Consider the following 27250-nt stretch of genomic DNA (forward strand, 5'->3'; position numbering starts at 1 on the left):
CACATATGGCCTAAAAAAATAAAATGGTGATTCATTACTCCCGGGGCAGCCCAAGTCCTCACAAGGTCAGATCTTGCGGGGGAGACGTGCTGGGGCATGGGGCCGGGAACAGATCTGAACTCTTCTCACGAGGGGCCTGGGGAGGAATTTCTCGCTGAGCTGCAGGGTTGGGGAGAGCTGTGAGGGGAGTTGTGGGTCTGTGCAGGAGACCTAAAACAGGGCGGAGTGACAGGGCAGGCCACAGGTCTGGCATTTAGTTTTAAGTAGAGGATGTGGAGGGGGATATACTATACACAGAAATTTTCTGGAGAGTGGTCAGGTAGTGATCCTAGGAGAATGTACTCTCTGGAAAACAATGCCAATTGGTGACTCTGGGGAAAAAGCCTAATCCAGGGAGCATCACAGCCATCATACTTAATAAAGAAAACATAAATTTAAAGGCACTGATAGGATGGTATAGAGAAGCTTCTTGGCACTGTGAGTTACCATGATATAACTGTTAACACACTGGTTAATCTGAGACATAAATAATAGTGTAGGAATGAACAAAAGGGGGGAGAAAGAGTCCTTTCTAAAGACATCCCAACTGCTCCATAAGGCAATAAAGATCCCATTTGGAATTTATCGGGAGTAAAAGTCTATTATAGAGAATAATGGGACCCTGCTTCTCCAAAGAAGTGCAATATTGCTGAAAATACCTCAAACAGATGGAGTTTATTGCATTCCACAGCAGTGCAGCTTTTGATCTACCAAATAAGTTTCAGGAGTTCAACCAAGTATTTTTGCACATTAGGGAATGACTGGCTTCTCCACTCGATGGCAGATGGTTCTGTTTGTAGTGGCAACAATGATGTCACAGAGTAGGAGGCCTTAATCCTTCAATACAAGAAACACACAGGCAGAGGAAGGACATGGTGTGGCTTGGCCATTTCTTGTTTCATTCACTCTTTTCTCAGCTGTCTCTGGGAGCAGCCTACAGTCATGAATGGTGAAAAAGAAATGCTTCCGAACTCCTTTCACTATGCCATGTGGCCGCAGTTTGGGTTTAGATACCTGCACGGACTTCCACTGAAGAAAAACCAAGTCTCTCTGGAACTGTCTGGGTAGCTGCTTTGAGCTCTGCTGCAAACCTGAGAGTAAAGGAATGTGCAGGGGGGCAAAGTGCCAGGCGTTTTAAGTCTTGTGTTATTAGGCTGTGGAGTAAACGCCTATGCGTGGGCATTAGCACATGAATAAATATTTATGGAGGGCCATGGCCATTCCTCTTCTCTTCATAGAATGGTACAGAGTCCCTTTCCTCAATTGTCTGACACAGAGGACAATTTGCTTTTAGAGTCTAGCTAGTGAAGTAACAAAAGGATTTCACTGTAAGATTGTTTCAATCTGCAAAGCAGAACTAGAAACATCAATTATTGCCAGGGGAGTCCAGAGTTCAGAAAGAATAGTGAAGTTCTAGGGTGTTTCACTTTCCACTATCGTTTTTAATCTTTTAAGAAAAAAATACACTTTAGGATAGAAGCACTCATGGACTGTATGTAGATAGCTAATAGAAATCTCTTAAAGAGCCCTAAGGTGTTCCATTTAACAAATACGCAAGACCCAATTTGCACCAAATTTGTTTCCAGTGCAGCTTTCAGCTGCCAGCTGGCAGGCCTCTGAGGGCCAGCTTGTGAATTCTCGCTCCTGATTGGCTGGTGGAACCTAAGGCTGGCCTGTCCCCATCAAGGCCACATCAGCACATCTCTCTCTCTCTCTCTTTTTTTTTTTTTATTAGATCTTTTCTTAAACAACTGGGCTTCTTCAGCCAACTGATAACCCCAAATCCCAGCACTAGTTTCCAAAGAAAAGGGAAGTACTACTAAATTGGGAATTACAGCTTCATGGATGCATTAATGACTTTGAAGAATAAAAATAAAGGAAATGGAGAATTGGACACATTCCTCCAGTCAAAGGCAGAGCTATGGTGATTCGCAGGCATCTTCATTTAATCCTATAAAATCACCCAGAGGACGGTAGTATTTGGAATTTAGAGAAGAATAAACAACCAGAGGGTTAAGTGGGTTGCTTGAGCCACACAGCTGATAAATGGCAGGCTCAAGGTTCAACTGTGAGTGTGTTTGACTGAAAGTCTACCTCATTCTACTGCACACGTCGTGTTTCAAAGAATTTGAATTTGGAATTCCTTAATGTTTATGTAATTTAAGTCATTTTGTAAGCCAACAAAACTACCGGAAAAGTTAACTGTTTGTGTCATGTTCTTTATATGGACAAGTTCCCATTTATTTGCAATCACATTCATGGGGAAATTTCTGTATATAAGTAAGAAAAATAATCTTTTAAGCATTCTTTAATTGGAGCCTGTATCTATGGACACATGTGCTCTCACACAGATTACATTTCGGTCTCACCAGTGAAAATAATTCCATAAGAAACATATTTACTTTGAAAGTATGTAAAGTCTTATATACTTATTTAACAATTTAAAATTTTATAGTAGTTTGAATTTCAATTCAGTGGCTAAAAAAACAGGACTAAAAGAAATACAATTCTCCTAAATCCAAATTCAGGCTTAAATATGTGGCTGCTTTAAAATATCAAGTGACTGACAGAAGGCGCAATCTATGACACAGAGGAAGTCATGGGTAAGTTCATAGTGTAAGTCAGTAGTCTGAACCTGGGACTCCAATTTCCATTTTAGGGCCACATATTCCTCTGTTCTGATAAGAAGTCTACATTTTGCTTTGGATCCAGAAAGACTAAAGGCATGAAAGTCATTAGAATTTGCATGTGGTAAAACAGAAGATGATTTGAAAACACACATGGAACAATAGTTTGGCCGTTGATTTTTGGTGGATTATCCACTGTAGTTATTATGTTGTAGAGTCATTATTTATGTGCATCTTTTTACTAGACTTGGAATTCCCACTGGGTAGGAACTGCATATTCTTTATCTTTGAAACTCTGGAGTCCATTTTAATAGTGATGAATAAAGGAAGGACAGAAGGGAGGCAAGGGAGTGGAAGGGACGAAGGAGATTTTTTTGAAAACTAAAGAGAAATGACTTAGAGACAAAAGAAACAGGGTAGCAGAATATTCCAATATGAGTGACATAAAAACATTCCATCACTTAGATGCGATGGAAAAAAATACGGTAAGGATTTTATTAAGAAAATGCGGATACAAAACAATCTTCCCCACATACCATTTCATTCAAACTTGGGTGATGACTACTTCTCTAAATAATGGCAAACTTACACAACTTTAAAAAAATGATCTATGTAGAAATTTCTTTCCAGTCAAAATAAACATATCTTGTGCAGAAAGCAGAACTTGGTGAGTTTAGACTCGTGTCCATGCATTAATAACACATAAGTGTTTCATTATTAGGGTGTCGACTCAGTGGATCACGGACACAAAGCAAAATGGCACGCTCTTCAGAAATCCTAAAAATTTACTTAGACTGAGGCTTCTCTTAGGTTAATCTGTCTTCATCATATCTTTCTATGTTAGGAATAACTACCTAAAAGTAATTTCCTCCTCCTAAAAATAAATGCAAGTATTCACAAAATGGAATCTTTAGATAAGCATTCTGCTTGATTGATTTCAGTATTTAGCTGCCATTTAAACATCTGAATGTCACGCAGTCATGTAAAATGACCTGTAGGACTGCACGGTGCATTAAAAATGCAAATATTGTTTATGATGAAAAGTAAGCAAAAGTGACATTCAAGGCACACTGCTCAGTTTAATTTCCTGTATTGCCTTTGGTATGCAGTAAAGACCCTTTGTCTTGATCTTCTAAGCAATTGCACCAAATGGGTGTTTATAAACAAACAAAAATGATTGAAACATTATGTAGGATATCTTCATATTTGCTCCAAATTCAGTATTCTGATTAAAAATAGAAAAGCATTTCTTTGTCTTTTTGGTGTAGAGTTATGGACGCATAAAAGTTCAGACTTATAAAAATATTTTAAGTTATAAACTTACAAAAAACTTACTGGGGGGATGGGTAATTTTGATTTTCCAAGACAGTTATTCCCTCCCAAGAGATGCATTACGTTATTTGTTTTAATAGCAAACTTGTCTAGTACGTTAAAATTAGGCTTAATTCATAGAATTATGACTTAATAAAACATTTTCACAAACATTATATGTGCATAGCAAGGAAGATAAACACACACATTGACAGTTTATATAACCAAGCATATTTGGAAGACATAAAATAGAATAAAGCATTTACAATCACACTGGGCTATATCTTACAAAATTCACAATATTTTATCCCTTCCCTAGCTATCAAATACTTCGTGATGAAAATCATAGTAATAATAATCCCAATAATTATTATTATAAATACAAAACAGTACTTACTTGTGCCCACTCTGTTCAATGCTTTTCCTGCATTATCTCTTTTAACCCTATCAATCACCTGATAAGGGACTATTATCTTTATTTTAGAAATGGGAATCTTAAAATGTAAAAAAAAGCTAGGTAACCCGCCCAAGGTCTCACAGCTTGGGAATGAGTGTCCGGAATTTAAATATAGGTAGTTTGACACAAGAGTCTGTGCTTGAGTCCACATGTTCTCATAATTCTGAGCCATAATGAGCTTTGAAAAATGTAAATCTTATCATACCACTAAGTGTACTGGAACCCAGTAATGGTTTCCTATCTCATTCAGAATAAAATCCAAAAGGCTCACCACTATTTCCTTTAAGGGTCTGACCACCTCTTTTCTTAACTTCTACCTCCCTCTGCCCTCCCTGATGGTGTTCCAAACACTCTGACCTCCTTGTTGTTCCTCTAAGACACTGAGCTTGGCTTTGCACTTGGCAAGCTCTGCCAAAACCACTCTCCTCCAGACTTTCATATCATTTCTTTGCTCCTCAGGAGCAAAGCTCCTACTCAAATGTCAACTCTTCAAAGGGACTTTACCTTATCACCTTTACCAAAATAAAGCTCACCTCACTCTGTGTGGCCTCTTCTCTTAGCTAATTCTGTATAGAACTTAGCACTACCTTAAACATAGAGAACTACACAATGATAGTTCTTCATTCATTTCTTTAATGTCTATTCCATGGGACCTTATTCTTCATCTCTGTTATCACCAGTGCCTAGAACAGTGCCTGACAAACAAACAGTCTCAAAAATTCTTTGTGAAGTGAATGAATAAAAAATCCAGTATATGTACATTTTTAATATAGAGCATTTGTAAAATTAAATACACTACTATCAATGGATACATAAGAGTAACAAATAATGATTAGAATGGAAAACAAAACCAAAGGTGGTACTTAGGTTTTTATACCATAGATGTAGTCTTCGAAGTGGTCCATATCTATCTAAATCTGTATGCGCACAACATGAAAAGCATACATAGGTACCTGGGCGTCAACAGGAAAGTATCTGATGTAACTTCCAATTGGAAGGTACAGGACATGGTGTGGGAAATTCACTGTTTCAGGTGCCAACCAGACAGGTGTACGATGGAAGAAGTAAAGAGGTCTGTGTGCCAGTTAAAGTAACACGACAGCCACTCACACAGCAGGCTATGCTGCATCTGAGGGACACAACACAAAGGGCTCCGCATCCAGTGCTCACATTATGAGTGCCTTGACCTACTTCGTTCCTACGTGACGGGCTACGGTAACTGCTCAGGACCAGGACATGGATGTGCCTCGAGGTTTGGTACACTCAGGATATGTAAGGGTACCTGAAGGGAACATAGCTTATAAACCAGTAATTCTAGTTCCAGGTATATGCATAACTAAAATGCATGCACATATGCCCCAAGAGACACACCAAACATTCACTGTAGTATTATTTTTAACATCCCCAAACTGGAAATGACCAAAATTCCTTCAACAATAGAATGGATAAATTATGGTATATGCATATAATGGAATACGTTTACCATTGAATAAACGACAGCCACACACACACATTTTTAAAAAAGTAACAGGGCGGTGCCTGCGGCTCAAAGGAGTAGGGCACTGGTCCCATATACTGGAGGTGACGGGTTCAAACCCAGCCCCAGCCAAAAACTGCAGGAAAAAAAAGTAACAGCAAAGAGGCAAACATTTTGGTATGAATCCTCAATCCTTTACCCCTGGATTTCTCTTAAATTCCAGTATGTAACTCCAGGGATGTGGTCAGATCTGAAATCCCCTCAGAAATGCTTCAGTTGGCCGCAATGCACCCATCTCTCAGACTTTCTCTTAAAATGACTTGATTCTAAAACGGATTTGAACCTGAAAATGACCCCCAACTGGTGCATGATCAGTCGTATGAACTGACCCATAGCCAAGTACTACGAGAGTCAAACTGGACTAAATCCCCAGGGCTCAGTCTCAGGACTTCAGTTCTGGGGAGAGGCCTGGGTGGTGTAAAGATTCACAGGGAGCAGCCTGTGGAGAGCCCCACTCGGCAGCAGTCCGCTCCGTGCAGTGTGCGCATGTGTTAGTGAGACTTCTGTTTAAATTCAGACTAGTCTGGGCAATATTACATTTTCCAAAGAACACAAAGAGAAGGTCTGTTTATTAACTTGAAGTAGAGAAGTGTCTCCAAGACACTTGAAGTATATCAATAAAGATAAGTGGGAGTAACAATATAATATATTTTTTTGTTCTTTCACAGTCACGATGATATTAACCACAATCTGCACAAAGGTGGACATGATGAAAGGAGACAGATTTTTATAAGAAATAAGTATATTTTTAAGAATAAAAAATATCAGTGTTATGATTGATGACATATTGCTTGTCTTAATACCACAACAGGAATGGAATAGCGTATAGAAGAAAATGAAATTTTAAAATAAAACAACAACAAAACCCTTTCTTTTGGTCTGAGGTTGTGTATATTATATTACATGGCAGAGAAGGGCATTTTAAGAAATATACTGATTAACTTCTTAAAACAGAAATCAAATGAGAAAAACTTATATGTGAAAAAAACACTGTAAAAGCGCACCAAATTAAGTCAATAGGAAAACTAGTTTCTCCAGCATACAGTATATAGAATTATTATTTTCTTAAATATGGTTAATACTAATTTTTAAATAAGAGATGCATCCAACTTACTAAAGATTTATCAGGATAGACTCCAGCTCTCAGCAGAGATGCCTTCCAGCTGTCTACATCCTCCTGGGAGTCACATGCCAGCTCAAGGAAGCGATAGTCTTTGTATACATTCCTGAAGTTGGAAAAAAAAAAAATCCTTTCAGTTTTGAGCCAAATTCAAAATGATTTTATATCACTGCAGACAATGGTTGATTTCAGTGACAACTGAGGGATACTTCTCTGACAGTCACTGGAGGAAAACAAAATAACTTAAAAAAAAATTAATGAGTTCCAATATGTATTTGTAGCATCATTTTTAAAACAAAAACCTCATACTAAAGAATTCAAAGTTATCTGTATTGCTCAGAAATTAGAAAAAGAAATACAAATGCACTGAATATGACCTACTGGGTGCCAACCCATTAGAAGTTGTGCTGCAGGGGAGGAATCTGCTATTGCCCAGTCATTAGAGCAGTTTTCTGAAGTTACAAGTCCAGATAATGACTAGCTCATTAATCTTTAAGATGCCTGGCAATAATCTTATGATTGTAAATGACTATGCCATACTCAAACCGAAATGCTCATCAATCGGAAAAGACAAGACTGATAACCAGTGATGAATAGAGTGAGATGCCTGTGAAGTGCATATTTATAAGCTCAATAATACTATAACTGAATTTTGTTTCTGGTGATAGAATAATACAAATACACATAATTGATGCATATTTTGAGGATTTGGAAACAAAATAAAAGCATAAAAATGGTAACAATCACCCAGATTCTCCTGCTTGGAGATAACAGTATTTTCTTACACTCTTGTTCTGTGCATTCTTCAGACAGTTGAGGTTCTCTCTCTCTCCCTCTCCCCTTTCCTGTCTATCTCTCTATTAATTTTGTGTTCTGCTTTTTCACCTACTGTTATATAATGACCATGCAATCATGCCACTAAGTCTTTATAAAGATCAAATTATAATGGCATAATATTCATTAATATAAATGTCTGATGATTTACTTAACCTCTTCCTAATATTAGACAATTAAATCACTTCCTTTTTGGTTTTGCTATCATAAATAATGCTTACATGAATATTTTACCTATGAGCATGTGTCACACTTACTTCTACCCCATTTTCCCGAAAATAAAACATGTCTTATTTTAAGGTGTGCTCCCAAAGATGCGCTAGGTCTTATTTTCAGGGGACGTCTTATCTTTCCTGTAAGTAGGTCTTATTTTCAGAGGATGTCTTATTTTCAGGGAAACAGGGTACCATTTTCTGATAGATTCCTATAAGTAAGAATCATAGGATTAAAAGCCACGATTATTTTTAAGACACTGATACATATTCCCAATTACCTGTGCAGAAAAGATAGTCTAATTTAGACAGAAACTAAAAATACACAAGATTAACACTCTTTCTTCTTTCCATACTGTTTCCCAAGGTAGGCTCATTCACGTCTAACAGTCTCAACTTCCACCTATATCAGATGGTTCACGTGTTTTTATCTCCTGCCCCAGATTTCGACTGCCTACTGACTGTTCTTGAGCACTGAAACAAACCTTGACACGAACGAATGAACTGGGGATGTCTAACTCAGTCTTCTCACAGTGTTCTCATTTCATGCAGCAGTGGTGTAATCCAAATACCCTGGGGATATTTCTTGTACCTTCCCTTCTCACCATCCCTCTTACACTGTACTACAGAAAAAAAATGTCCTCCTCTTTTTTGACTTTGAAACAGAATCTTACTGTTTTGCTCCAGCTAGAGTGTAGTGGTGCCATCATTGCTCACTGCAACAATTCCCCCGCCCAAGCAGTCCTCCTGCCTCCTCGCTGAGCCTTCTGAGTAGCTGGGACTACAGGTGCACACCACCAACCCCAGCTACTTTTAGTACCGAGGGGGTCATGCTCTTGCTCAGGCTGATCTCAAACTCCTGACTTCAAGTGATTCTCCTATTTCAGCCTTCCAGAGTGCTAGGATTACAGGCAAGGGCCACTTTACTGGGCCATGTGTCCTTCTCTTTAAATTGGTCTTTTAGGTTTTTATGTATGCAATGTCCGATTTCTTTAAGGACTAAGTTTGACACTTGATATCTTTGATTCACTTTGACACTTCTCGTTTTATTTTTATTGTGGAGGTACATCTTTGTTCTTTCAAATGCATGTTTTGGCTTATGATTATCTTTCAAAAAATTTTTAAGAGAAATTTCTATGAAACCATAGATAAGTCAAGAATTTGTGTTATTTTTTGAATATGAGTTCCATCATGGAACAAATGCAGCACAGACAGCTCAAAGTGTCAATGAAGAATTTGGGAAGGATATGGCTAATAAATGCACAGTGCATGGATGGTTTGAGAAGTTCAGTTCTGGTGATTTTAATCTTGAAAATGAGCCACACGGGTGGCCTGAGACCAAGGTGGATAATGATCAGCTGAAAGCTGTAGTGGAAGTGAATCCATCTCAATCTAAACGCGAATTGGCAGCAAGGTTTGACAATACTGGACCATTTCAACAAATCAGCAAGATAAAGAGACTAGATAGATGCATTCCACATGAATTAGTGTCAGAAGAGAATCAGTCTGGAAGCTTGCCTTTCTTTGCTGTCACAACCTAACGGTGGAGCATTTCTACACTGTATGGTGTGATAAAAAATGGATTCTTTTAGATAGTTGCCAAATGTTTGGCACAATGGCTGGATAAAGATGAAGTGCCAAAATACAGTTCAAAACTGAACAGTCATCAAAAAATCCAGTGGTGTCTGTTTGGTGGTCCTGCACTGGTATCATCCACTACAGCTTCGTGAAACCTGATGGGTGATTACATCCACTGCAACCAAGAAAAGAAATGCTGAGAAAGCTGCTGAGATTGGTCAACAGAGACGGGCCAATCCTCTGGCAAGATAATGTTCAACCTAGGAAGTGTGCCATTTACTCAAGGATCCTTAACTTTTCACAGACAACCTAAGATACAAAAGTTTGAAGTGACTACAACAAATAGAATGAGTAGTTTTAATCAGAAGTGGGACATGTTTAAAAGAAATAGATTCTTCAAGTAAGAATATATTTTATTGTTGGAGAATTTTATTTTGAGAGAAATAGGGTCTCTGTCACCCAGGCTAGGGTGCAGTGGCACAATCATAGCTCACTGCAGCCTTGAATTCTTGAGCTCAAGTGAGCTTCCCGCTTCAGCCATTAGCCTCCCAAGTACTTGAGACTACAGGCACATGCCACCACACTGAGCTCATGTTGAAATCATGTCTTTTTTAGAGAGCAGAAAGGATGAAGAATTATCTTGATAGAATCAATATACCTTAGAACCTCCCTAGTTGACCTAATTTTCACAGACCGGACATGCACTACATATACTTATCAGTACAGTAGGCCTAGTTCCTTATGTTGACCACCTCTGTCTATTGACCAGTTTGTTATGGTCCCTTGGTGGTCAGCTTACAGGAGTTCTACTGTGTATTAGTTTTAAATTATCTAATTACTTCTCCACCTAGCTTTTAGCTACCAACTAGGTTTCCATTGGAGGCATTCCCACTTGGCAGTCTGAATTCCTTTACGATGTAAAGGTATGGGAAAGGAAAAGCTGGATAAATGTCATGGGAGCTGTCAGCCAGCTGGAAAGCACGGAAAGTAAAGAAGGCGCAGACTTTCCACATTCTCCAAGCAGATCTGAAGAATTCAGCTTTGGCCCATTATCACTGACCTTTCTCCAGAGTATTTTCTTTCAGGGGCTCTTCACATGGAAAATCTTAATTTTTTTTTCCCCTTAAAGGATAGCCAAATTCTTGAGAGGGAAAATAATTATCTGGTTGAAACATTAGAAGAGGGTCAAAGGCTTCTGGTGGCTTTGGCGGCTTCATTTTTACCCATTTTTGAAGTCTCATCGTAGGCTGTGTCTAGACACATCCAAGGAGAGTTGGATGCAGGTCTAAAACACTGAACTGAACTGATTTACTGGAAGTCTCATAAATTCTGTCCATGAAGCTTCCAGGTTCTCACCACACGCTGTAGCTGTATAGATAACCCACAGCAATTTGTACTGACTGCATTTTTTTGTTTAGTCTATTTCAGCTGCAATCATGCAGATATGAGCTTCTGAATGACTCCACTATGAAACCAAGCTGATCTATGTGTGTTACAGTTTAAAGAAATACAAGTCACTCAACACTGAAAAAGAAGAAATTTTTATCCCATAGGTAAAAAAGGCTTTTAAATGTTACACCGAAGAGAACAAGATCCTGTGATGAGCCTATGTTTTGACTATATGTGTGACTTTCATTCACAAGAATACCATTCAAAAGAATACCTTCAGGTATTAAAAATATGAAGCTTAATTCCTTTCCCTGTGGCAGCTCTTCAAACATCTGAGGCCAGATATTAAACATTAGCAATTATGAACAATGTTTTAAAATAATCTTTGAACAAATTTCTTTGCACAGTTATTAAATTATTTGATAAAAATAATCTTTTTAGGAATGGAATTGCTCGGCTACAAGGTTTTCCCATACCTTGGCATTTAATAAATATCACCAAACTGGCCTCCAGGGAGATTGTAGGTACAGTCTACCACACGAAGTACAGGAGAAGGACAGCATCCACTTACCACCTTTCATGACCCCTTTTCTCATTTCTCCTAAGTCGAAAGCACAATAATGACATCTGTTTGGCTGTTTCAATCTACAATTATTGGTTGCCAGTAAAATTGAACCTTTGTTCATGTTTATTAATCCTTTTCTCTTGGCCTTGTATCAATGTTCACAAGCGATGCATTACACATTTTTTTTTAAATAGAAAATTTATTTAGTGGATTTAAAAATAGGCTCAATTTGGCGGCACCTGTGGCTCAAAGGAGTAGGGTGCCGGCCCCATATACTGGAGGTGATGGGTTCAAACCCAGCCCCTGACCAAAAAAAAAAAAAAGGCTCAATTTACAAAAATCATGAATTGATAAACATTTTCACAAACATTATAGTTACATGTAAGGAAGATATACATGGGCATGTGTGTGTGTGCGCGCGCACATGAGCACCAACCCAACCCAGCCAATATTTTCAAATGTTCCTCATTTGAAGAACTTTCTAGACAGTGCAACATCCTCCTTGCCATCCTTTGCACTTGCTTTATTTCAAAAGGATTTTCTGAAGATGAGATGCCAACAACTGATCACAAATCTCCAGATGCAATATTAACCAGATGTAAGAAAAGAGTTTGGTAAAATTTCTGCCTGAACAATGAACCTTTATTAGTGTAGCCTAAATAAAATGTAGTAGGAAATAAAGTAAAGTCCACAAACACATGTTGAAGTCCGGTCTATGCCTTTACAATGGGATCTGACACTGGGGAAGGGAACTTCTGTGAATCTTATTTTATTCACCCAAAAATGGGGATTATATAACATCCCCCTGAGGCTTATCACAATGAAAAATGTATGTGTGAAGAGCTTGCTTAACAATGTGCAACATAAGGTAAATGTATGTGCAGAATGTACAAAATTCAAAACATTTTATTAAGCATTATTACCACTGCCTTTACATCCCCCTCCTGGGCTAACTTCATATAGTCTTTTTAAAAGTGCTCATAGAAGGAACATATCTCAAAATTATACAAGCTGTATGTGACAAACCCACAGCCAACATCGTGCTGAATGGGGAAATGTTAACCTACACACTGGGATAAAATATTCTCAAGCTACACAGCAGATCAAGGGCTCATAGCCAGAATCTACCAAGAGCTCAAACAGCATTCCATTAGCCAGCACCCACTGCATATCAGTGAGAAGACTTGGGTCTTAGTCATAAATTCATCTTATATGTACTATCCAGTCATGTTTCTCTATTTTCCTTCAGGTATATTCCAGAGGAGTTTACTGCATTTAAGTATATTATATCTATTGAAAAAAAACAGAGTTGGCTTTGTTCAATTTGTTTTTCAAGACTCAAAGCAAGCTCTCATTGACTACTGCTTTCCTTTATAAATAATCATAAATAGTCATTTTATTCATTGTAAACTTAACTAGCAGGACACTGATGATAATCAAATCTTCATTTCCTTTTCCTTTTCTTTTTTTTTTCATTTTACAAATTACTTTTATTTGTTGAGTTGTGTGTATACAAACATTTCTATGTAGAAGCCTTATTCTTGGTATAAAATCGGGCTACCATTGAACCAAATTTTTGCTTTTTAATTCATTCCAAACTTTTTTTTCTACGAAGGTTCATTTCTTTCCTTTTAAAAATTGAATTGTTACTTTTAAATTCCTTAACAAAACATGTTTATCTTTTTTCTTTAAATGCAGATTTATTTATTTATTTATTTATTTTTGAGATAAGAGTCTCACTCTGCCACCCTGGGTAGAGCAGCATCACAACTCACAGCAACCTCAAACTCTTGTGCTCAAGAGATCCTCTTGTCTCAGCCTCCTGAGGAGCTGGGACTGTAGGTGCCTGGCATAATGCCCGGCTAGTTTTTCTATTTTTAGTAGTGATGGGGTCTTGCTTTGCTCAGGCTGGAACATCTGGACAATGACCTCCACTCTTCCCACTAGTCATCACCCTCTGCATGCCTTCATTTCTGTGCACATCGAGTTTATCACCGTGACTATATCCTTGTCAACCCTCAACTCCCTTTCCTTTTATCAATTTTTGTTTGCTTAATAAAATTCCAATTGAATTATTTTTCACTTAGGCCCTGGATTCAAGTTGCAGGAGAAAAACTGCACAGTTCTTCTGGCCACAGTCACTTCCAATTTGTAACTACAAATATCAAACAGGCACCCAACTTTTCCAGACATCCCTGCTACAGTTCTGTAGCAGAAACGTTTTCCACTGTGCCAGAGGATTATCAAAGCATGCCTTTTCTTCCCTATAATCTCCAACATACCCTTCACCACTCAAACTTAGCTGAGACTCTTGCTTGATACTTCATAGGGAAAATATATACAGTCAGATAAGAATGATCTGTCTTCTTTCTAACAAAGCCACAAGACGGCCTGCATTTGCAACTGCAGACTCTGCCTTCCTCTTGTGCAGTGGAAGGCCAAACCTTCGATTTACACACTGGGTCCCCTCTCTTCTAAGGCACTCAACAGCCTCCTTCCTATAGTCATTCCCTTTCTCTTCTTTTTCAATTTCTTCCTTTCTGCTGCTTGGATCATCTATAGGGGATACCAGCATGCCTTAAAGGCAACCATCTTAAAACACACAAACACAAGAACCTTTCCTTGCTCCCAAGAACTGTCCCATCTCTATTTGCTGTTGCAGCACAACTCTTTGAGTCATCTTGAATTGCTTTCTCCACTCTCTCCCCTGCCATAGTTCCCTTAGTCCATCCGAGTGACAGTTGTGATCCTGCTACTCTACAGATAGAGCACTTTAAAAAATGTTTAAACATTATGAATACATAATATTTCATAGTTGTATAATAGATATACATAATAGTTGCATAACGTATGTAACATATATGATAGTTGTATACATCTGTGGGGTACATGTGATGTTTTGATACAGGAATACAACATGTAATGATCAAATCAGTGTAACTGGGGTTTGCCCCACCTAAAGAATCGAGCATTTCTTTGTGTTAAGAAATTTCAATTCCACTCTTTTAGTTATTTTAGAATATACAATAAATTATTGTTAATGATAGTCACCCTACTGTGCTACTTAATAGATCTTATTCATTCTATCCAGCCATTAACTTTTTCTTTCTTTCCTTTTTCTTTCTTTTTTAGAGAGTTTCACTTGGTTGCCCCCAGGGCTGGGTTTGAACCTGCTACCCTCAGTATATGGGCCCGGCGCCCTACTCACTGAGCCACAGGTGCCGCCCCCTCTTATTCCTTCTAACTAGCTGACTATACTTCTGTACCCATTAACTATCTCCACTTTATTCCCCTTTCTCACAAACCATCATTCCCAGTCTCTGGTAACCATTATTCTACTCTCTACTTCTATGAGTTCTATTTTTTTCTTAGCTCCCACATGAGTGAGAATGTGTAATGCTTGTCTTTCTGTGCTGCCTTATTTAACTTAAGATATAATATAAATATATATATACACAATTATATATTGTTATATATTTTATTATTTTTAATGGCTGAATAATATTCCATTTTGTATATATGTATTTATAATATGTACACAATTATATACATTATATATATAAAATTTTCTTTATCCATTTCTCTGTTGATGGACATTTAGGTTGATTCCATATCTTGCCTTTTGTTAATAGTGCTACAATAAATATGGGAATGCAGAGACCCCTTCGATACACTGTTTTCCTTTCTTTTGGATGTATATGTAGCAAATAGCAGCTATATAGCATATAGCTGCATCACATGTAGTTCTATTTTTAGTTTTTTGAGGAACTTTCATACTGTTATCCATAGCAGCTAAACCAATTTACATTCCCTCCAACAGTGTACAAGTTTCCCCTTTCTTCACATCCTCACCAGAGCCCATTATTGCCTCTCTTTTGGATAACATTTTAACTGGGAAGAGATGATGACTCTTTGCAGTTTTGATTTGCATTTTTCTTATGATTAGTGTTGTTCAAGATGTTTTCATATACTTGCTGGCTATGTCTTCTTTAGAGAAATGACTTTTTAGATCTTTCACCCATTTTTAAGACAGACCATTTGTATTTCTCCTCCTAAGTTGTTTGAGCTTCTTATATATTCTTGTTATTAATTCCTTGTCAGATGGGTAGTTTGCAAATATTTTCTTCCATCCTGTGGGTTGTCTCTTTACTTGGTGGTTTCCTTGGCTGTGCAGAGGCTTTTTAGTTTGATGTGATCCTATTTGTCTAATTTTGCTTTAGTTGCCTGTGCTTTTGAGGTTTTAACTCAAGAAATCTTTTTCTCAGATCAATGTCACAGAGTCTTTCCCTAATGCTTTATTCTAGTAGTTTCACATCTTATGTTCAAGTCTTTAATTCATTTTTATTTGATTTTTGTATATGGTGAAAGATAGGAGTCTACTTTCAGTCTTCTGCATGTGGATATCCAGTTTTCTTAGTACTGGTTATTAAAGAAGTTGTTCTTTCTTCAACATATGTTCTTGGAGCTTTGTCAAAAATTAGTTGACTATAAATGCGTGGATTTATTTCTGGTCAACGTGTCTGTTTTTATGCCAGTACCATGTTGCTTTGGTTACGACAGCTTTGTAGTAAAATTTGAAGCCAGGTGATGTAATTCCTCAAATTTTGTTCTCTTTTCTCAGTATGGCTTTGTCTATTCTGGGTCTTTGTTTTCAAATAAATTTTAGGACTTTTTTTTCTATTTCCATGAAGAATCTTATTAGTATTTTGATAGGGATTCCACTGAGTCTATAGATTGCTTTGGGTATACAGACATTTTAATAACATTGATTCTACTAATCCATGAACATGGAATATCATCCCATTTTTTTGTCCTCTTTAATTTCTTTCAGCAATGTTTTATACTTTTCATTGGAGATATCTTTGACTTTTTTGCTTAAGTTTATTCCTAAGTATTTAATTTTAATATTATTTTATTTAGAGATGTGGTCTCCCTCCATTACCCAAGCTGGACTGCAGTAGTGCACTCATAGTACACTGTAACCTTAAATTCTGATGTTAAGCTATCCTCCTATCTCAGCCTCTCAAGTAGGTGGGACTACAGGTGCATGCCATCACATTTGGTTAAGTTTAAAAAAATTTTTTTCAGAGACAGAGTCTTGCTATGTTGTCCAGGTTGGTCTTGAATTCCTGGCCTCAAGAGATCCTCTTGCCTCAGCCTCCCAAAATTCTGGGATACATGCATGAGCTACTATACCTAGTATTTTATCTTATTTGTAGTTTTTATAAATGATATTACTTTCTTGGTTGCTCTCTCAGATTCACTGTTGGCATATAGAAATGCTACTGATTTTTGCATGTTAATTTTGCACTCTACATCTTTACTGAATTTGTTTATCAGTTCTAATAGTTTTTTTTAAATGATGGAGTATTTAAATCTTTCCAAACCTAAGATTATGTAATCTGCAAACAAGTATAAAGTGACCTTTTCCTTTTCAATTTGGATGTCCTTTATCTATTTATCTTGTCTGAATGCTCTGATGAGGTCTCCCAATGCTATGTTGAATAAAAATAGTGAAAGTGGGCATCCTTGTCTTAATCATTAGAGGAAAGACTTTTAAGTTTTCTTCATTCTGTATGATATTAGCTGTGGGATTGTTGTATATAGTTTTCATTATGTTGAGGTATATCCCTTCTACATCTAGTTTTTTGAGAGTTTTAATCATGAAGGGATGTTAAGTTTTATTGAGCGCTTTTCAGAATCAATTGAAATAACACACCTATGGGTATGATGTATCACATTTTATGCATATGTTGGACCATCATTCTCACATTCTGGGACAAATCCCACTAGATCATAATGACTGATTTTCTTTTACTGTGTGGCTGAATTTGGTTTGCTAGTGTTTTGCTGAGGACTTTTGAATCTATGTTCATCAGAGATAATGGCCTGTAATTTTCTTTTTTTGTTGTGTCTTTACTTGTGTCAAAGTCATATTGGCTTCATAGAATGAATTTGGAAACATTCCTTCCTCCTTTATTTTTTTTAAATAATATGAATACAATTACATATTATTTCTTCTTTAAATGTTTGGTAGAATTCATCAGTGAAGCCATCAGGTCCTAAGCTTTTATTGGATGGAAGACTTTTTTATTACTGCTTCTTAGGCTCAGATCTTTTCAAGGTCCTGTGATCTACATCTTGCCCAAGCAAACTATCAATTCGCAGTCTTCATGTTACTCGGCTCTGCTGCAGCATTTGGCATGGTTGATCACTCCCTCTGCCCTCAAACACTTCATTCTGTGAGCTTTCTGCAATTGCACACACTCCTGACTCCTATACTCCTACCTCACTGATCAGCTTCCTAATCTCTTTGTTGTTTCCTCTTCCTTTGCTAGACCTTTAAATCTTGGAGTGCTCCAGGGTTCTGTCAGTGGCTCACTTTGCTCTATCAGTGCTTTCTCCCAGGTGCACGTTTATATGTCTAAACCCCTTCCCTGAACTACTGAGTCCATATCCAATCCACTTTCTTCCCCAGGATGACTATCACAGCTTCATAACATCTGCTTAATGGTTTTCTTGCTCCACTCTCCATATGGAAGCCACAGTAACCAAATTCACTACCCTGTTTAAAATCCTCCAGTGACTTAACACTCCAACTACAAAAAGATCCAGACTCCTGGCCCCCTCATTTTCTCCTCAGTTTCAAATGTTCATTTCCATTCTTCCCTTGCTCATTCTGCTTAAGCCATACTGGCCTTTCGAGTATCTGGAACAGTTCAAGCCTATTGCTTCCTCAGGATTTTGCAGGTGCTGTTCTTCTAACTGGAACCTCTATATTCATACTCTCTACTCTCTACTCATTCGCCTCTATAATCTGCTCCCATCCCTCAGAGGAGCCTCCCCTGACCCTTCTAGCATTCCTGCCCTCCCCCATCCACTCTCATTCTTCCCATTATTCTGTTTTTTCCAAAGCATTTGTCCATATGTAAAACTAGGCATGTTAACTATCTCTTGCCTCTTCTAACTACAGTGTAAGTTCACTGATGGAGCTTTAAATGCTCACCAATATATTCCCAGCACTGACATTATATAGTAGGTACTCATGTATATTTTTTGGCTGATTGACTACTCTCATCAGCATTTTCTTGGCATCCAAAGTTCCTCAAAAACTACTAACAATAAATCAATTATACAAAGATTTTACATTACCATAAATTAAGACTCAAACCTGTGAATCAGTAATACATAGTGGCCATAAAGTTTGTGTGCAGTTTAAAATGGACTTTATGACCACCCTGTATAAATATGATAAACTAGGACAATTAATTCCTTTTTATCTTACAGAGAACATTCCTGATTGCACATATCTATGGCAAAACACTCCAGTAGTACCATAAAACTACAAATTATGATCAAACTTAAACATAAAAGAACCACTCAACCACTTCAAATAAAGTAAAACTAAAACAACAAAAAAACCCCACCTGTGTCAAATAGCAACTCAAAACTATAATTACGCGCTGCTTACTGAACAAACAAATAATATTACACACAGGATTTATACTCTGGACAGTCAGCCAAAACCCTACTTAGAGACAAAATCACAATTATATATGCCTTAGTATTAAAAACAAATAAAAAATACATTGTCTGCAATGAATTTAACAAGTTAGAAAAATATGAAACCAAGCAAGTCAGAATATAGGATATTATAAAGTTAAGAATTGATTATGGAGAACCAAACACATCATTGCTAAATTTCAGAGCTAGTTTTCTGATGGATCAGAGAGTAAGACATAAGTCTGTAATGTAAAAGATGAGAAAACAAAATTAGAAATGAAGTATACAGTTAACAGAAAACAAAATTACCTTAAGAGATGATAAGTATGCTTTTATAACAGTAAAATGTAACAATTATGGGTATAATTTGTAGAAAATATAAAATTAAAATAATAAAATCCCCAACCGGCCAATATCTATTGTAAAATAAAATTTTCTTCACAATAGTTCTGGTCTCAGGCAGTTTTATAGGTCTTTTTCTTCATATTTTAAAGGAAGGCTTCTTTTATCCAGAACCTCTCAGAAATACTAACAGAATAATACATGTCATAAGTCTCCAAGAAATGAAGAGGTTATACAGGATTTCTCAAACTTACTCCACCCTAGATTCTTTTTTTCCCCCTTGAATTTCTCATGGGGCTAGTATAAAAGGAACAAACTTTCTGATATGTCAACTATAAACTAATCTCACCCATGAATATATATGTAAAATATACCTGAAAAATTGGAAAACTGAATTTAATAAAAATTTAAAAGAACCAGCCATCACTACCAAGTAGGGTTTTTTCCCTCTAAGAGAATTTTCTGTGAGGAATACGATCAGGAGACTACCTGATTTCAATACCATGTATCAACTGACAACTTACAAACACCAGACTTCTCTAAGCTACGGTTGCCTTCTTGATAATCTCTCTGCTTGTGAAATCATGATATAGTCTCAAATCTTCTCTTCCTCCTCCTTTGAGTAAATGGCACCTCCTTCCAATGAGATGCTTGTGCCAGATGTCCAGGTGTCATTCTTGAGGTCTCCTTCTCCCCACCCTGTTTCTAACAGTAGATTCTGTCAATGCAGCTTCCAGTAGCCCCCAATTGCTCCTCTATCCATCTTTCTAGTCCAGGATGCCATCGCTCTCACCTGCATCATAACAAAAACCTCTTCACCTCTGTACTCGCCTCACCCCTGCTTAACATTTGGCTACTTTACATTCTTTAGCCAAGCCTAACCATGTTGCTCTCCTCAATGGCTCCCCACTGAGTTAGTACAGACCAATAAAACCACCCACACTGGCCTCCAGGGTCACAAATGACCTGGCTCCTGACTTTTGTCTTCAGGTTCCAGCTAGCAGTTACAAGACCATGGGAAGCTTCTCCCAACCTCAGGGTCTTGGCATATGCTGTTCACACTGCCTGAAACAATCGCCCTCCTCCCTTCGCTTAGTCTATTTCTAAACATTTTTTCTAGTGTTAGTTTTGACCATTGCTGAAGTCTCAAAATGGACAGGTTACTCTATTACAAATTCCCAAGGAGCTATAATTGATGGTTTACTATCAAATTCCAAGAAAGGAGGACACATATCTCTCTTGGCACAATGCTGGTGCTCAGGGAGAGACTGAAGCCATCACCAATGACTAAGTTAGCTTGGCACCCTTTGTTTCTTTGAAATATTTTTCCTTATCTTCTAATATCACCCTCAAAGATCAATGCAGCAGTATAAAATTAAAAGCTAGATGTTGCCATGGCCAAAGGGACAAGTTTCTTTGATCTAAGTTGATTCGCTATTCTACCCATGCCATTTCCTTTTCTTGACACGAAGAGCTAATAGTAATAATAAAGGAATGGACAAATAAAAATTTAAAATTAAATACAAATTTAAACTTTGTAGAAAATATTTTTAAATATAAGAGCATTGCAAAACACATTTACTGTTAAGTGCAGCTGCAGAGTCAGCTGAGTCACCACTAGTCCTGACCTTCTCTGGCTGCCAGTGGCCACAGTGCCAGGTCCGTGTCAGCATTAATCACAGGATGACTGAAGAACTAAAAGGATGAATTTTGGTTATAACTGTGAGGATCTTATTTATGATGAAAAAGGTCACAAAGAAAGTAGATCATAATTTAAGTGATAGAAATCCTCACAATATAGGATGTTTAAAGTCTAAATACCCTTCCTCACATCCAAATGCTATAACCCAATGTCATATAAACTAACAAAGTATCTAAACAAAAATTAAAAAGTTGAAAGTGATGAGTTAGGGGGAACTTGATCTCCTGGCCTCTTGGAGGACTGGCTGATTTGGATCAGTAAGTTATAAAGGAGAAATTGAGCGGGACACAGACATTTCTCTCCCATCCCAAGATGTTCTGGTGAGCTCTGTCCTCTGGGAGAGGCCAGCGGTTGCCATTACCAGGAGCTCAAGTATGAGCGAGACTTCTGGCTGCAAATCTATATCCATTTGTTTCATGCCTTATCTATTTATCTTCTGTGCACTGCTACTAAAAACAGGAACAGCAACAATTCAGGGGGAAAAAGACGGGTGTGAAGAGCTGGCTTCCTACAACTCCAACAGTAAGGGATGGTTTTGAAGGGAGGACGATGGCTTTTGTTTCAGATGGATTAGACAGGAAGCCACAGAGGGCTTCTGAGTGAAAATGCCCAGTAGGCAGTTGGAAATGTGGGGCTGGCATCCCAGGGTAATAAATAATAACCATATTGCATGTGGCTGTGATGCTGGGTGCCATGTGAATTTGTTTATTTTATTTTAATACAGTGTATGAGCTTTGTTAAATTATTTTCCCATAGGAGGACAAGCCAAACAGCCACAGGTCATGCGTCTACTTGGCATCAGCAATAGCAGGCGAATAAGCCCATGTAACAATATCATTTTTAAAAACTTGTTGCAATCCAAATTTCATTTGGCCCCAAACAATGAAAGACTTTAAAATGGAATAAAAAGCAACTGGTGAAGAAAGCAGAGACAGAACCACAATTATTCTCAGTCTGTCTCATTTATTAGGTCTACTGAGGTTATGGTAATGACCTGGTAACTTTAGTAATTTCCAAAATCTGAGGAATCAATACAGAGAGGCCATCGGTCTATCCGTGCCACACCTTATCACATGCGAGGAAGGAAATGCTACCTGGTCTGTACCAGCCTGGCCTCTTCCCTGCAATATTTATCATGCTTGAGAATTACTTTATGTGGGATCTTTTATTTGAGTTAATGACTAAATAGCAGCATCTAATCCTAGAAGATAATAGTGTTGACCATGAAGCCAAGAAACAATTGTAAAATAATATGGGCAGATGTGCATATAGGTTAGTCCCCAACACCAGAGGGAGTTAGATGAAAATATTTAGTGCCTAGAACTGGGCTGAGGCTGTTTGTGACAATTTATCAATATTAAGATACTGGGGTCAAGGAAAATTTTAAAAGAATGAAAGAAACAGATGGAGTCATGGTACCAATGGTTTTATATAATGGCTCCCCATAAACCTAACACATCATTAATCCATTCATTCATTCAGTAGGACAGGGACTCTCTAGGCTGCCCAGGTTAGTCTTGAACTCCTAGGCTCAAGTGATCCTCCCACCTTGGCCTCCCAAAGTGCTGGAATTATAGGCTTGAGTCACTGCACGTGGCTCAAATAATTTTTAAATTATTACCACTTGATGTTATTGTCATTTAAAAATCATTTCAAGCCTCATATCAAAGTCAGTCCTTAGACTCATTTTGGAAAATTTTGTATGAGTCTTCATAACGTGGAGAAATAGATCCTCATGCTACTGTTCTGTCTGATGTCTTGGGGGCATCCGGGAAGTTTGGACCTTTGTGAACAGGGCTGCCTAAGATGCGATCAGACCCAGCAGGCAGTGCTCTCAGGCCCCACCCAGGAAACTCACCACCACTTCCAGTCTGGCTCTGCAGCACCTCACTGCTAACCTTCAGTGAGGTCAAGACGGGGTGAACTGAGCACCACGAGACGCATGACATTGTTTATGGTTCAAAGTCCTTTCATACCTATCTGGATTTTTACTGCAAAAAGTTGATAAAAATCTGGTCTGCATAAAACTTGGTTATCCAGACTCATTTGTGGAAACCATTTTAGGTGTACCCACAGTTTTCAACACAATGGATATAACTGACTTTCCACACACACAAAATCATATTCTCAGTTTAAAAATGATCAAAGCACTTCAATGACTACCTGTGTTTTGCATAAGTGATATTGAAGCCGATGGTGGTGGTGGCGACGGTCTTGGGTCCAGGGACTCTACAGCATGTCTTTCATCCCTTTAGGCCCTCACATGCACTGTCGCTTCTGTCCCACTGATTGTTTCACCACCTGGAAAATTTCTACTCACCCTTACAGCCTCAACCGAAATATTCTTTCCTGGTTAGCGCTGACTGCATAAATTATTTTCTCTCCTATGCACCCTAATAACTCACTTATAGAGTTATTAAGTTGAACTATAACTATCTTTTATTTATAGAATTTGCTGTTCTAAGAGGTGGTAAAATATAAAATTTCTTAGAGTTGAGTCACATAAAATCATGGATGGGAGGGAATCCATGATAGACTATTCAAAAAAAAAAAAAAAAACAGTAGCAATTTTGAGGTACATCTTCGACCTCAACATTTCTATGAAGGGAAACCTCCATGCCAAGAGTCTCTATAAAAGATAATAGAAGTGGGCGGCGCCTGTGGCTCAGTGAGTGGGGCGCCGGCCCCATATGCCGAGGGTGGCGGGTTCAAGCCCGGCCCCGGCCAAACTGCAACAAAAAAATAGCCGGGCATTGTGGCGGGCGCCTGTAGTCCCAGCTACTCGGGAGGCTGAGGCAAGACAATCGCGTAAGCCCAAGAGTTAGAGGTTGCTGTGAGCCTTTGTGACGCCACAGCACTCTACCCGAGGGCGGTACAGTGATACCCTGTCTCTACAAAAAAAAAAAAAAAAAAGACAGAAGCATAAATGAATTGTATATCTGATTATCTGACCTGTCATTCTGTATAAAGGTTCTTATGGTATTCATTTCCTGATTTATTTGTTTATAAGCAACATTTGATGAAATGTGGCAGGTATGGTGCTAGGTTCCTAAGGGACACATGGTCGTTAAAAGGGATAAGCTTCTCATGAAGCATATATTCTGGCATTAGAAGAAAATACGATTTGAATGGAATGCTAAAAAAATAAAATAACAGTCATTTATTTAGACTTCACTACCTGGGTACCAAGTAAATATCAAATATCCCAATGACATTTCCATCTTTCACCCTAAAAAAAAAAAGACAAACATTTGTTTTATACGAGTAAGTTTCATCATTTCAACAAGTACTCAGAAGATTGAAAATAATTCAGAGCCCAGATAAAGGAAATCTTCACAGAGTTCCTGGTGGTTTTTAAAAATTGTTGTTTAAAAACCTACACTACAAAGGAGTTTTTGACCAGACAGCTGTTTCGAAGATTTCATGTTTTAAGACTAAAATTGAGATGTCTTTGCCTTCCAGGAAAACTTAGCAGCTGTGAGATTATTTCACTTCTCTTTCTTTCACATATGCTGGATTTAATTTTAAGGGGAAAATATATAAAAGACAAAATTGTATGCAACACAGAACAAAACCTATTGCGAAACAAGCCATTGTACATTTTCAACCACAAGGAAAACCCAAAGGCAACCTCTGGTAGAAACATAGCTGGGGAAGGAGACAACATAGCATTTTCCTAGAGAAATGTACCTCTTTCCTGCTAAACTTAGAAAACGACCCTCCAAAGTCTCTAAAAAACCAACACTGACTCGGTTCTCTGTATCTTGAGGAATGACTGAAAAGGTTTCAGAGAGTAGCAGTGGAGACTCAGTCATAAACCAAGAATGTAAGGCAATGCCACTTGTACCCATGGGGCAAGTCCTGCCAACTCCTGAGCTCAGTTCTGGGAGCCAAATAAAGAGGAGAAAGGGCCACGTGGGAGGGAGCTGGAGAAAGTCTCTAAAGCAGTGATATTCAACCGGTGTGCTGGGGCAGAGTGGTGTGCTGAAAATTTTTTTAAAGATCATTAATTAAATTATTTTCCAAAAAAAGTTCAAAGCACAGGCCAGGTGCACTGGTTCACACTTATAATACTAGAACTCTGGAAGGCTAGGGCAGGTGGATTGCTTGAGCTCATGAGTTTGAGACCAGCCTCAGCAAGAGCCAGACTCCATCTCTAAAAAATAGCCAGTCATTGTGGCAGGTGCCTGTAGTCCCAGCTACTCAGGAGCCTGAGGCAAGAGGATCACTTGAGCCCAAGAATTTGAGGTTGCTGTGAGCTATGAGACAATGGCATGCTACCAGTGTCCAAACAAACAAACAAACAAACAAACAAAAAAGTTCAAAGCACAGTAACTATTTTTTAACTCCTTTTTTTTTTTTTGATCAACATAAATGTACTATGAAAGTTTAACTATAGGTTCAAGTGTGCTCTCAGATTAGAAATGTTGAAAACCACTGTTCTAAAGTGACTGAAGAGGAGACAGGTGAGGTTAAAAGGCCAAGGGGAGATGTCTTCAAGAAGAAACTAGCAGTCAGGCAAAGCACTGTCCGCTGCAATATGGAGCCCTTTGCATTTTAGCCATTACCACTGGGGGGAAAACAAGTGGAAACTGACCATATGGCACAGGGACAAGGAGAAGAACTTCCTGATGATACCAACAGGCCTCTGATAATCCAGTCTCCTGCAGTGGCCAGCAAGGATCTAAAGTGGAGGGAGCCTGGAGAGGATGAAGCTCTGGTGTAAAACAGGTGCGGGTAGATGCCACACTACTTGGAGCTTGTGTAGACATTAAAAACATGCCCCACCCGAAGTTGAAGCCTGAAGCCCAGGGCAGTCTCATAAGCTGTCTGGAATCAGACAGAAAAATGTAAACTCTAGTACTTGTTAACTATTTGTTCGTTAGCCTGTGACTTTGGACCAACTTAGTTCAAGTTCTCAGAGGCTCAATTTGTTGTTAAAGGGGGGCAGTGCTATCCACCTAGGAGGGTTGCTTTAATGATTTGATGTAATGTGTGCAAATCATTTAATATGGTGTCTGGTAGTCATTATCATTAAAATGCAAATGTTCCTGGAGAAAGTGATTAGCTCACAAGGCTTGATTTCCAAATGATCTGATGGACAAAGGAAGACGAAAGAACAGATGGATGGAATGAGCAGGGACAATGAGTCATGGAGAAAATCCAACACGAACTTCAGCTACCCCACAGCTGTGCCCTAAGCCTGGCTGAAATGCTGGCTTAAACGGTCTTGGAAGCAAGTACAGTATATTTTCATCTTGCTCATATGTTTTACATATGATCTTGTCTACAGGTAAAATAGAATATCTCTTAATCCTTTTCCATTCCAACTTTTATATAATTCTAAAATTTCAGAGCACAGAGATGGGACGGCCAAAAAGTATATGTAAGAATTTCTTTCTGGGGCAGCACCTGTGGCTCGGTGGGTAGGGTGCCAGCCCCGTATACTGAGGGTGGCAGGTTGAAACCAGACCCCAGACAAACTGTAACCAAAAATAGCCAGGTGTTGTGGCGGGTGTCTCTAGTCCCAGCTACTTGGGAGGCTGAGGCAAGAGAATCACCTAAACCCAAGAGTTGGAGGTTGCTCGAGCTGTGATGCCACAGCACTCTACCAAGGGTGATAAAGTGAGTCTCTGTCTCTAAAAACAAAAAAAAAAAAGAGAGAGAGAGAGAATTTCTTTTGGGGGAATACTTTCACATTGTTGGTGGGACTGTAAACTCATACAGCGTCTTTGGAAAGAAGCATGGCGAATCCTTAAAGATCTCAAAATAGACTTTTCATTTGACCTCATAATCCCATTACTAGATATCTACCCAAGAGAAAAAAAGTATCATTTTATCATCAGGACATTTGCACTACCTTGTTTATTGTAGCTCAATTTATAATTGCCATGATGTAGAATCTACCCAAGTACTCATCAACCCTTGAATGGATTAAAAATTGTGGTATATGTGATATCATGGAATATTACTCAGCCATAAAAAAGATAGAGACTTCCCAGCTACTAGAGAGGCTGAGGCAAGAGAATCGCTT

At 38.2% G+C, this 27250-nt stretch overlaps 1 protein-coding gene across 3 annotated transcripts in view; it reads right to left on the reverse strand.

Moving 5' to 3' along the window:
* DNM3 (dynamin 3) overlaps positions 1-27250 on the reverse strand; it is a 600651-nt gene that overhangs the window by 88657 nt on the left and 484744 nt on the right. For all 3 annotated transcript variants that reach the window (XM_053604810.1, XM_053604809.1, XM_053604811.1), the window contains one exon: positions 7086-7197. In XM_053604810.1, coding sequence (XP_053460785.1) covers positions 7086-7197 — 112 coding nt within the window. The remainder of the gene's footprint in view (positions 1-7085; positions 7198-27250) is intronic.

This window comes from Nycticebus coucang, chromosome 10 (assembly GCF_027406575.1).
Source record: "Nycticebus coucang isolate mNycCou1 chromosome 10, mNycCou1.pri, whole genome shotgun sequence".
Lineage (NCBI taxonomy): Eukaryota > Metazoa > Chordata > Mammalia > Primates > Lorisidae > Nycticebus > Nycticebus coucang.